The sequence below is a fragment of the Halichoeres trimaculatus genome, unplaced genomic scaffold, assembly GCF_033239565.1.
Source record: "Halichoeres trimaculatus isolate MK-OKI-2021-1 unplaced genomic scaffold, fHalTri1.1 fHalTri1_scaffold_20, whole genome shotgun sequence".
NCBI classification, from domain to species: Eukaryota; Metazoa; Chordata; class Actinopteri; order Labriformes; family Labridae; genus Halichoeres; species Halichoeres trimaculatus.
Genome location: NW_027437198.1, coordinates 14,215,951 through 14,227,878, shown reverse-complemented (window position 1 = coordinate 14,227,878; position 11,928 = coordinate 14,215,951). Strand labels below are relative to the sequence as shown.

The window sequence follows — 11,928 nt, the reverse complement described above, 5'->3', positions numbered from 1 at the left end:
GTTGGTCCTTTGCGCTGCCCAAGTAGCTGCCTGTTGCAGCAGCTCTCTCGTCTTTGTCTGTTTCTTGTAATTTTTTTCGTCTCTTTTTCATCATCTTTGTATTTGGAGTGGATCATTACTTTGTATGGCTCATTTGTTGGTCATGGACACCAAGCTTTTTGTGGCTTCAGTGATATTTTTGCTACTTTTCTCCTGTGTTTGTCTGGAGATCCTACATGTAACCATGGCTGCATTGTTTACATGTGAAATTAGCTGTTAGCAGCCTGTAGCATGTCAATGCTAACTGGTGTAGGGCTTGATGAGTTCCCTCAAGGTGAGGAGAAGGAGATGAGGACGATGTGCTGGTTTTCAGGTGTGAGCAGGGAAGTGACGACATGGACCTGTCCTTTCATCCATCCTTGTTGGGAATGTGGGATCTGTCTCTGGTGGGATGAACGAGCTAGCCGTGCCAAACCAGCGGCATCGTGCTCTTCACAGCCGTGGCTGACGGAGTTGACATCGGACGCCGGCGCCACATTGGAGGAGCTTCACCTGCTTTGGGCAGACAAGATCCAGGAGACAGAGACTGAACAGGCTGCTGAAAAAGCTCAGTCCTGGACCCTGTGGAGGTGGAGGCTGGCTGGGCTGGAGAGTGGTGGACGGGAAGCGTCATCTATTTTCTTGTGGACCTTGTTGCACTTTCTATACACTTTCTTACTTTTGTTTACTTGATTGCTGCTGTGACTCCTGAATTTCCCCTTGGGGATAAATAAAGTATTTTCTATTCTATTCTATTCTAGAGGTCCCAGGACAGTCAATTTAAAGTTTTTTGCCTGAAAATCCAGTTATATTCTGGACTTCAGCCTCTCTGTAAATCCCCTCTCCCAAGCGCTCCTGAGAACAAGCTGTTTCTGTGGGCGTAGCTCTAAATGATAATGAGCTGCACTGTCCACGCCTCCTTCACAACTTCTTTGGACAAGGGTGTGACTTTCGCTCCAGTACCATGCTGCAGTGTTTACAGAGAGTGCGTAGATATGGCTCATAGAAGCGCCATGGTTCAGTCAGACTAGTTTGATCCAGAGTCTGACCCAGAAGGAGAGGCGCCTGAAGAAATTAAGTTGAAGAATTAAACAATTCGCCAACACAACAACTGCTTTCACTTGCATGGTGTTGGTTCTGGAACTGGATTCTTGATTCTCTAAACCTTGGTGCTTTCTAGTGAACCAGCTCGCATTTATACCAGTTTAACCAGAAAAGGAATGAAGTCAATAGTCTTGCATTGCTCTACCTCCATGTACACCTACCTGCTCTCTTAGGTCAGCTGATCAGCTGCTCTGAAAGGTGCCAAAGACCAAGTGGAAGCTCAGAGGGGACTGCACGTTTGCTTTTGTGGCACCAAAACTTTGGAAGGTGGTACTACAGCACATTAACTAAGCCTCTTCTCTGCGTCTTTTCAAATCTCTTTTTAAGACTCATCTGTTTTCCCTGGGCTTTGACACATAGTAGTCGCCAACTTTATTTCTTTTTTTGATTGCTCCTCTGCATGCCTTTTTCTTATGTTTAATATTTAAAAAATTATTTTTGTATTTTACATGTAGTGTTATTTTATCATTTGTTAGCTGCTATGTATTTTATTTATTTGTGTATTCTTCTGCACTTTGGTCAACGGTGCCTGTTTTAAAGTGCTTATCAAATAAAGTTGGATCGGATTGAATCTCTCAGGGTTCAGGAGGTGGTCAGATTTAAAAAAACCATGACTACTCCTCTCTCTGAGTTCATGTGGATGTTAAATACAGATTCTTTCCATTGTGGACTTTACATTTAAATAATGAAAGCATTACCTCAAAGTGACTCTTCACATATTAAGTAGAGGTAAATTTATATCCCTGCTGATTGCACAAAGTAGCAGGGATTTGACTTGCAAAACTGCTGTGAGTGTTCTGCAGCCAAATGTTTGAAGGTTTGGTATGAGAAAGAATATTGAACATGAGGCTGAATGACACCTGTATGAAAGCTAAGTACGTGAAGTGTGTAAGAAAGAACATAAAGCCGTGTGCCTGCACATGATTGAGCTGAGCCATCAGGCCAGAGCTCCCTGTCACCCACCCTGCAGCTCTGATGCTCTGTGGAAATACAGCTGAGTGGCACAGACCGTATGAAGGCACAGTTTCAAAGAACCATTCGGTATCAGGAGAGATAAAGATTTAAAATTCAATCTAAGTCAGTTTCAGTTTGGCCTTTAGCACCAAACAAGCCTTGATGTCTGCTCCAGACTTGAAAGTCTCTAGAAATCACGCCACAGGTTGTCAGTTCATGTCTGTTGGATCGGTATGCTAATGAGTTTCATTCAGTCCCAGAGGACAACTCAAGCAAACAAGGTGAGTGACTTTGACACATGTGTGAGGTGAATAACTAATGTGGTTGGAGGTCAGAGGCTTAGACTCTGCAGTGCATACTCCACACAGACTGCACAGAACATCTGAAAAACACATCTTCTCAGCTGTCTCTGCTGCAGCAGCTCTCATATCTGACCCAAAGAGGTGCAGTGGAGCATTGGACGATCCTCTGTGTTGAGTGTAAAAGGTCACCTGTGCTGCTGTGCACATGTCTGCACCCTTACACACAGACACACTCTCTGTCACTGTGGGGCAGGTCAGTGATGGTGCTCTCTGCATGGCTGTCAGGGCTATTCAGCAGTTTGACCTGCAGGACAAAACCCAGACCCCCCTCAGGCTTCCACCTTTTTCCGACTGAGAGGTACAGAGTACTCCTCATGAATACAGAGGTAAATATAAAGTCTGTAAGTGCAGAAAAACACATCTTTATGTAAATTAAAGCAGCTCTCCTCTCTCTCTCCACTTGATTCTAGTGAAGTCTTTCAGAGTCAGCAGAGGAAGACAGTGAGCTTTGTCTCAGTCTACAGATATTTATAAAGAGACATTATATCTGGTTCTGGTCAGAGACTCAGGTTGTGTTCAGGGTCACGGCGGACGCAGTGTGCAATCAGAGAATATCAAAGTGAGTCTGACCACAAGTTCACAAAAGAGAATCTCTTTTCTGTGACACTTAGCAGGTCCGTTCACAGCTCTGACTCAACGGGCTGTGATTATGTTACAGCTTGGTCTTGAGACACACACACACTCTCTCACACACTCAGAATAAATAGTGTAATGAAGACATAAATCCTTGATTCAACAACCCTTATCCTTTAGAAACACTAAACACCTCATTGAACTCTATTAAAGAGAAATATTAAAACAAATAGGCTCAAAGGACAACAATGATAATCACAGAGAGCGTGTTCATTTTAAACTGTTTTGGTTACCCTGGCGTGAAAATTGACTTGAACCTCACAGGGTCCCGTACATTATCTAGCTGAGTGTCTCAGATGGTTAATGACTCACAGTGAAAACTCCCTGTTCAGTACAAGTTTTACGTTTTATAATATTTCTCTGCATAGTTGAAGGTGGATCAGTTAGATCTGGGGTTTTCACTCATTTCGGTTACATTATAAAACAGTTTCATCATCTCTTAAAATTGGCCTAAGTTTGTATTCACTTAGTAGCTCTATGTACAGCTATATGTTTTCAGATTGTTTGAAGTATCATGAAACTGAATTCAGAATGTGTTGTAAAACAAATTACCAAGTTAATAACAAGAGGACTTAGTCAATGTTATCTGTTGGCTACGGTAGCCTTTTGCAGCAGCTCTCTCTTCTTTCTTGTCATTTTTCGTCTCTTTTTCGTAATCTTTGTATTTGGGGTGGATCAGTACTTTGTATGGCTCATTTGTTGGTCATGGACACCAAACTTTTTGTGGCTTCAGTGATATTTTTACTACTTTTTCTCCTGTGTTTGTCTGGAGATCCTGCATTAACTCAGCTGTTAGCCTTGTAGCATGTCAATGCTAACTGCAAGGCCTGATGTCTTCTCACAAGTTGACAAGATGGAGGTGAGGACAACATGCTGGTTCTCAGGTGTGAACTAAGAAGCGACAACATGGACCTGTCCTTTCATCCATCGTTATTGGGAACATAAGATCTATCTCCAATAAGATGGACGAGCTAGCTGTGCTAACCCAGAAACAGAGGGATTACCAGAGGACAGATTAGCATCATGCTATTCACAGACATGGCTAACGGAGCTAACATCAGACACCAACACCACATTGGAAGAGCTTCACCTGCTGTGAGCAGACAGGATCCAGGAGACAGAGACTGAACAGACTGCTGAAGAAGCTCAGTCCTGGACCCTGTGGAGGTGGAGGCTGGCTGAACTGGACAATGATGGACAAGCTGTCACCATCTATTTTCTTATGGACCTTTTTGCACTTTCTATACACTTTCTTACTTTTGTTTACTTGATTGCTGCTGTGACTCCTCAATTTTGTTGTACTTGTTACAATGACAATAAAGTTCTATTCTATCCTATTCTATTCTATACTGCCTTTTACACTGTAAGTAAACCAGTTGCTTTAAGTAAGTAATAAAACATGAGAAGTTGTGTTGTCTTAACTAAAAATCTTAAGTGCTGCAAACACATTTGAATAATAAGTCTACTGAACGCTTTAACAGTAATTAATTTATACCAAAGTAGATATAACTTACAATCTTAAACAGGCTGTGAAGCCTATTTTGAAGTGGATTGTTATGACACTGTTGACCCTGTTGTGATAACATGACTCTTCACAAGGCTTATGTTTGTTTTAAAGCAAATGAGTGAAGATTGAATCTCCTTACACTACTGTTCTTATATAACATGATAAGGTAGTGTATTTATCAACAGTTATGTAGTGCTGTTGATTAGAATGTGACAAGCTAACTTTGTACCGTAGTTTCGTAGCCTGCTAATTAAACGCTGCTACATGTCTGTAACTATTAAAGTTAGCAGATCCTGGTTATGTCCTGTCAGTCATCTACCAAGCAGAGCTAACGTAACATCACTCTTCATTTTATTGATAAACTCGTGAGTTTGAACAGACCACTTCAGAATAACTGCTGCATGTGGATTGGCATGAACACTAGCACAAACAGTTTAGCCCCTGAGTTAGCCTTTAGCTCGTGATCTATCACTGTCCTGTTTAGCTTCCTTCTGCTCTTCTGTCCTTTTTCTGTCTGACAGTTAGGCTCCTGTGTCCACCATCACTACAAAATTAATCACAGAAGTTGTTTTCGGTAGTGAAAAATAAAAACTCTGTGCAAACTCTTTCTTCTCACCATTAAACTTTGTTGTCACAGAGACTTTGCCTTGAGTCGACCGAAAATGGTAACTGTAGTGCATGTGAAATTGTATACTTAATTCTTTTGAGTAATGTGTTAAAAGATTATATTTACGTGTATTGTACTGGATTTTGGAACCATCTTTAAAAATGGAGCATACCGTAAAGGCTGTTTTTTTTTTATATTCTCATGTTTCATAGTAGCTGAGCATCTCTATTTATAACCTTTCCCCACATAGTTTAATGTTGCAAAGTAAAATAACCCACCGTATCATCAGTCAAATGCTTATAAACAAACATTTCAACAGAAAAGTGTCTGAGAGTGTTTTCATCAAAGATGCTTATCTTCAAAAAAAATCCAGGTTTATCTACCTTTCTGTTTTTGTTTTTGTGTTTGCTGTTGGTGATAAGTATTTATCCTCAGTGCTTTTAAAGACGACTGTCAGCAGTCCTCTGGGGCTTCTCTCTTCTTCTGCTTTTCCATTTGTGTTTCTTTTTTTCATGATTGTTTCTGTACAAATAAATAAACTTGAAGCGTGTATTTAACTCCCCGAGGTTACAATTTCACAATGCTGCAGTCCAACAGGTTTCTTTGTGTTTATGTATTGTCATGTTCCTCTGATAAACAGGAGCCTGAGGTGAGGCAGGGATGCAGAACATGAAACCAGGACCGCAGTCAGCTCAGGGCGGGCCCACGCACATCTCAATGTGTGGCTGATAGCTTCAGTGCAAAAAATCTGGAGTCATGCTGGCGCTAAATATAGACAAAGGTTTTATGTAAGCTGCGGTGAATCATTCTATTCCACACATTTCATCACATTCACTCACACTGAAGAAGTGACAAGGCACAGGTGAAGCTAACACGGCGACGTGTTAAACATCCACAAGATTAAAACACTGACAACACGACATATGCTTGCTTTCTTCCTACTGGAATAACACTTATTTACATACGTGTGTGTGTGTGTGTGTGTGTGTGTGTGTGTGTGTGTGTGTGTGTGTGTGTGTGTGTGTGTGTGTGTGTGTGTGTGTGTGTGTGTCTCCAGGGCAGACTAATTTGAATGCTTTAATCTGAATGATTGATTGGATGTGTGTTTAAGGCTGCAGGGATGTCCTTCACACAAGCATCAGGGTGAGTCTGAACACACACACACACACACACACAGTTAAACACACAGCATGATGAAACAGATTCTTTCTTCAGCCTCTTCCTTACATGTATTGATCATATGTTTAAACATATCACTTTAAAATATAAATGTAAACATTAGTGTGTGGGAAGTGAAAAAAGAGAGTGACAGATCATATAAAAATTTCCCACAGAGGTTTTGTTCTTGTTTTTTTTTAAATCCCACAGCGGGGCACTTTGGGCGCTTGATAATGGATTTAAGGAGAAACAGCACAGGCAGTGAAAATGAACAAGAAGCAAAACAAGCAAAAGAGTAAAATCCCCGTTCTTGGACCTAAATGTGACAGATATGTCTGAAAATAGATTCCAATATGGAGCAGAAGGATGGAGAAGTAGATATTAACATACGGTGAGGAGTCTGGAGCCTGGCCTACTTTAAACACAAACACATCTTGTTCTCTAAAAACACAGCTCCCTGAATATTGATCTTGTCTGCCAAAAAATAATGAAGCTGGGAAGTGTGAAATGAATTATTTCCAATTAAGAGAGTGAGGGGAGGGATGGATGAGGGAGGAGAGAGGGGGAGCACAAGAGACGGCTCTGAAGAGGAGAGAGGGGAGGGGGGAGAGTGGCCAACACAGAAAGCAACCCTGCTCTTCTGACTCCTCTGGAGAGATGACCTTTGACTTTCACAGGTAGCTAAGAACTGATGATTAGACCTCACAGATCACACACACAAACACAGTAGCCTGCATGAGTGTCAGAAAGCACGTCAGAGAGAAGCTCGTATTAAAGCCGCAGACACACTCTCTGGTAGTTGTGGAGGATCGGAGCATAGGAACCTGTTTTCACACATAAACTCTGCTCTGCATTTTCTCTCCTCTGTTTGGCTCCTTTAAATTCAGCCTTACACACACGTTGCCTACTGTTACATCAGATACCATTATAATAACACTCACGAGTCTCTCAAACACACACACAAGCATATAAAAAGGTGCTTTGTGTGAACTGCTGCACACCTCAAGGCCCTGCTCTGGTTTTATTTCCTCCTCTGACCCGGGTCATGTATGAGCACATCAAACTGCTCAGCTACAGATAAACTGAGCTCTTAGATCAGGGGTGGCCAACCTGTGGCTCGTGAACCGCATGTGACTCTTTGCCTTTTGGTGTGCAGCTCTTCAGTCCACTCATAAAACTGATAAATTGTTGCAAACGTTGGGACCAGTATTGATCAATACTTGGGTGACGAGATTGATACTTAAGTTTCAGTTTCTTTTCTCTACATGTGCTCCTCTCAATCGCTTTATGTGCTCTCATAGATAGATAGATAGATAGATAGATAGATAGATAGATAGATAGATAGATAGATAGATAGATAGATAGATAGATAGATAGATAGATAGATAGATAGATAGATAGATAGATAGATAGATAGATAGATAGATAGATAGATAGGCAGGCTCTTGGTCTCTGATTGGTTGGCCACCCCTGTCTTAGATCAATTTTTTTTGTCCAAGATATTTCTCCGCGTTTCATGTTGAAGCATCTTTTTCCTGGTTCTTTATTCTAATTACCTGGACTTCTCTTGTTTCCTCAATTACATTCCATCTTTCTTACGTCATCAAACTATAAGTCGAACCAGGATTAATTAAAATAAAACTATAAGTTCTGGACCTATCAGAGGAAAAAAAACCTCAAATAATCTGCAACACATGGTCACAAATCCACAGAAATAATTTCTACTTTTTAAAAATTCCAAACAACCTTAAACATCAATTCTGTGACCTGAAACAACTTCCCTCTGCAGCTCCAGCATAAGCTTTAAAAAAGCAATGGCGACACCTGCTGGATATCATGGTGAATGATCATATCCTTCAGGCTTGTGTAAGCAGCAACAGACACAGAACTAATGGAGTCACAGGGGTCACAAAATCAGCTGCTGGGTGTGGCGCAACCATCTCCATAGATACCATGATTGTGACACAGGTTTAAAGAATCACAGAAGTCCATGTGTGTTTCATAAAAGGAAATGCTTTAATGCTTGGTGTCAGGAAAAGCATCGCTCCGAGTTATAAATGTGGAATGTTTGGGAGGGAGAGCAGGAGAGCGGCCAGCGTTTTAAGGCACCTGATTCTCTCTGACTTTTTCTTTGGTTCTTTCTCAGTCTGTAGATCTGACTGTTTATTTCTGTGTGCACTGCTTGGTGTTTAAACATTTTTTAGATTCATGTTTCCTTTGTTAGTTTGTGTACATGTACACAGCGGACTTCTTGCATATTTATGTGCTAAGCATGTAAGGCACTACACTATGATCACATGTTAAGTGTCAGGGAGCTAACTGCTGGGGCTACATGTGATCTGATTCTAGACAAATCAAACTACAGCTGGATTTTAACCTAATGTTTACTTGATCTGAACGCTGATGATACGGACATCTCCATCAAAGTTTAAGTAGGCGTACTTATCCAATCCAATTCGATTGGGGAAGCGGATCTGAGATCCATCAGACAGATTCACCAAGAACCCTGTGGGGGTGAACTCAATGGTGATCTGGAAGGAAGGAAAGACATAAAAAGTGAGCTTTTTGTGCCACCCAGACTGGGCTGATGTAAGGTATATACCTTTACAAATGGTTCAAGGAGCTCTCACCATGAACTCCTCCCCTTGTTTGAAAGGAAACCCTCCCTCACGATGTTCATCGCACCATTTTCCTCCCTGGTAAGAGTTGCAGACCACCGTGTTCTCGTCTCCGTGGGCGTTAAAGCGAGGGTTGATGTGCATGGTGATCTCCTGTTCACTGGGGCCGATGTTGATGGCAAAACTAGGGGATAAAGTAAATATGTATGACATGTTAGTGTAAAAAGAGGACACACATTGCACAAATTACTAAGACAATCTGTTACACAGTTTGGTTTGCTCCTGCTTATAACTACCTTCATTTCTCCCACATTAACTGAGGGGAAGATAATAGGTAGAGCGAGTGATTGCACACCTACATCTCTATGTTAGTGTAAATAAATAATGACCCCGGTGAAGTCAGAGACCGCAGTCTGCGGGAACACAGAAATGGTTGAAGAGGAACTCTGAAAAGTGTTTTGGAGGGTGTAAGCTTGAAACCCAAGGAGGAAATGAAACTAAAAATCTTTCTGATGAAATATTTTGAGGGCACTGAATTTCAGCTTCTTCTACTAACATCCTGATATTATCCTAGAATAATCAGATTCAAGAGAGGTAAGAGTAAAATACCCATTGCTTAAAAGTTTTCAAGTAATACTTCCGTGACATTATATCAAGGAGGATACTCACTTTGAGGAATCCGTCTTAGGGACTCCAACAACTGTCAAGGTCTGCCCGACCTTGAAGGACATTTTCTTGACTGTCATTCCCTGTGAAGAGAAGAGAAGAGAAGAGAAGAGAAGAGAAGAGAAGAGAAGAGAAGAGAAGAGAAGAGAAGAGAAGAGAAGAGAAGAGAAGAGAAGAGAAGAGAAGAGAAGAGAAGAGAAGAGAAGAGAAGAGAAGAGAAGAGAAGAGAAGAGAAGTTGATGGTGATTCAGGATGTTACAGTGAAACTCTCCTGGAGTTTACTAGACTAGGTTATTGCTGCAGCTTTGTGCAGCGCACAGTGCCAGCAGCAGCCTCAGCCAGCTCACTTCATCCTGAAAAACTACCAAACATTTGTTTTCAATTATCCTCCCATTGATGGAAAAGCTCTGCTCCGTCCTCTTCTACTGTAGCTGTGGCTCCTTTTTTCCACTGCGTGGGTTTTGGCAGAGGTTGAACACGGTGGAAGAGGAGGAGGAGGTATGATGATTAAACTGAGAAAGACTTTCCTATAAGTCCCGCACTGCACATGTTGGATGTACGGTGGAAATTAGGGCTGAAGCAGCAGGAGCGTTAAGAGCTCCTCAGCTGCTTCTGCACATGTGGCACAGGAACGCTGGGCTGCACCGCCAACAGCAAATTAAACACTGGCTATCAATTCTATCGTGGAGACACACAGATCACTACTGTTTCACATTTTGTCCGTTTGCCAAATGATGTATCAGGGGATTTTTAGCAGCAGCAACTGCATCAGCCCTCTGGGGAGTTATAACTCTTCACCATTTGTTCAGACAGTTGTGGTTTAGTAGGAACAGTCAGAAGAAGAATCACATGATGCATTCATTGACTATTCTATGCTGCTTCTGGTTTTGATGGTGTGAAACCAAAGAAATTAAAGCATGAACAAAGATTAACCACAGCTTGAAAAGTAGAGGAAAGTTACAAGCTTGGAGTAACACGAGTTTGACTCCATGTTCGAGTCTCACTGTAAAGTTGGTGACTAACACCTAACACTGAGGCTCGAGCTGAGATCAGAGCTGGAAGATGCTGCTGTGAAGGAATCTGCACACAGAGAAAGAAACACCTCTGAGCAATAAGTGACAAAATCTGGTTTCCAGCTGACTGGAGGAGTATGTTCAAGTATGTTTGCATATGTCATCAAATATTGAACTCCGCCTCGGGGCTGCCACCCTGAAGGAATGTCTTATATAAATGCAACTCTGAAAGTTTATGTGAAAGAAAGTATGGAAAACAGCACAGGATCATCTATTCCACCCTCCTCTTCCTCACTTTGTCTCATTCTGTCCTGTCATGTGATCTAACCCTGATGCTCCTGCAGCTGTCTCCTTTCCAAACACATGTCCTGCTCTGTAGCCAACAAAAGGCCTGAGTGATACAGAGTCTGTACTGTAATCTGCTCAGTTTATGAGCCCAGGGAGAGCAGAAAGTATTATAGCTGGGCTGGCAGAATGAAATGGACAGATGTAAACAAGCTTTTCAGGGTAATTTAATTATTGTAGAATCAATGTAACAGCCTGAACAGCTCACTTATTGTTATGCATCTGCAGCAGGAGGAAAGTGAATCACTTTTAAGGAGATGAGTGTGCAAATATTCAAGCTCACGATAAATATTTTGACCATAAAAGGAAATTAGATAAATCTGGATCCCTGAAAAGCACGCGTACAAAAAAGGAGTAGTATTTGCAGATTTAGTAACTGGTGCACTTTTATCAGCAGCCACTCTGTAATGTGAGCCAGCACATGTCACACAGCTGTCATGTCCACTTTTCAAACCTGATCTCTGAATCTGAAGTGTTAGTCTTATAACACAGAGTGAAAAATCAACACAGAACAATCAGTAAATCAGACTCACGGCTTCCATCTTTGCAGGTTTGGTTGGTCAGCTCAGGAGGAGTTGGGCTGGTGCAGGGCCCTGCCTCACCCTGACAGCAGAGTTTATACAGAAGGGGCGTTTCCTGCAGCTGTGAGTGACATTTCAAGCAGCAAATACAATCAGCCCATTCACACACATCAGCCAATGATGTCAGTGTCTCGTAATCGCCCCAAAATAACAAACTTGGCCATAAATCTAGATTGTAAGGAGTGACTGCAGACTTTATTAAAGTAGAAATAATCAGTGATAGATGATTAGTCCACATCAGACTGTCACTTTGGACCCTGGAGCTGTCAAGTCTGACCGAGAGAGGAACTGGAGCCAGAGCGCAGACAGAAATAGAAAGTATTTGTTGCCAAGGAGACAGCTAAATATTTGGCCCAGCCAAT

At 41.8% G+C, this 11,928-nt stretch overlaps 1 protein-coding gene across 1 annotated transcript; it reads right to left on the bottom strand.

The window, feature by feature from the left end:
- Positions 1 to 8,343: 8,343 nt before the first annotated feature.
- lgals2a (lectin, galactoside-binding, soluble, 2a) lies at positions 8,344 to 11,622 on the bottom strand. The gene is made up of 4 exons (XM_074696878.1): positions 11,519 to 11,622; positions 9,631 to 9,710; positions 8,974 to 9,145; positions 8,344 to 8,874 (listed from the first exon to the last, which is right to left on the bottom strand). Exons 1-4 carry the CDS (start codon positions 11,525 to 11,527, stop codon positions 8,728 to 8,730), a joined length of 408 nt encoding a protein of 135 aa, XP_074552979.1. The 5' UTR covers positions 11,528 to 11,622; the 3' UTR covers positions 8,344 to 8,727.
- Positions 11,623 to 11,928: the final 306 nt, after the last annotated feature.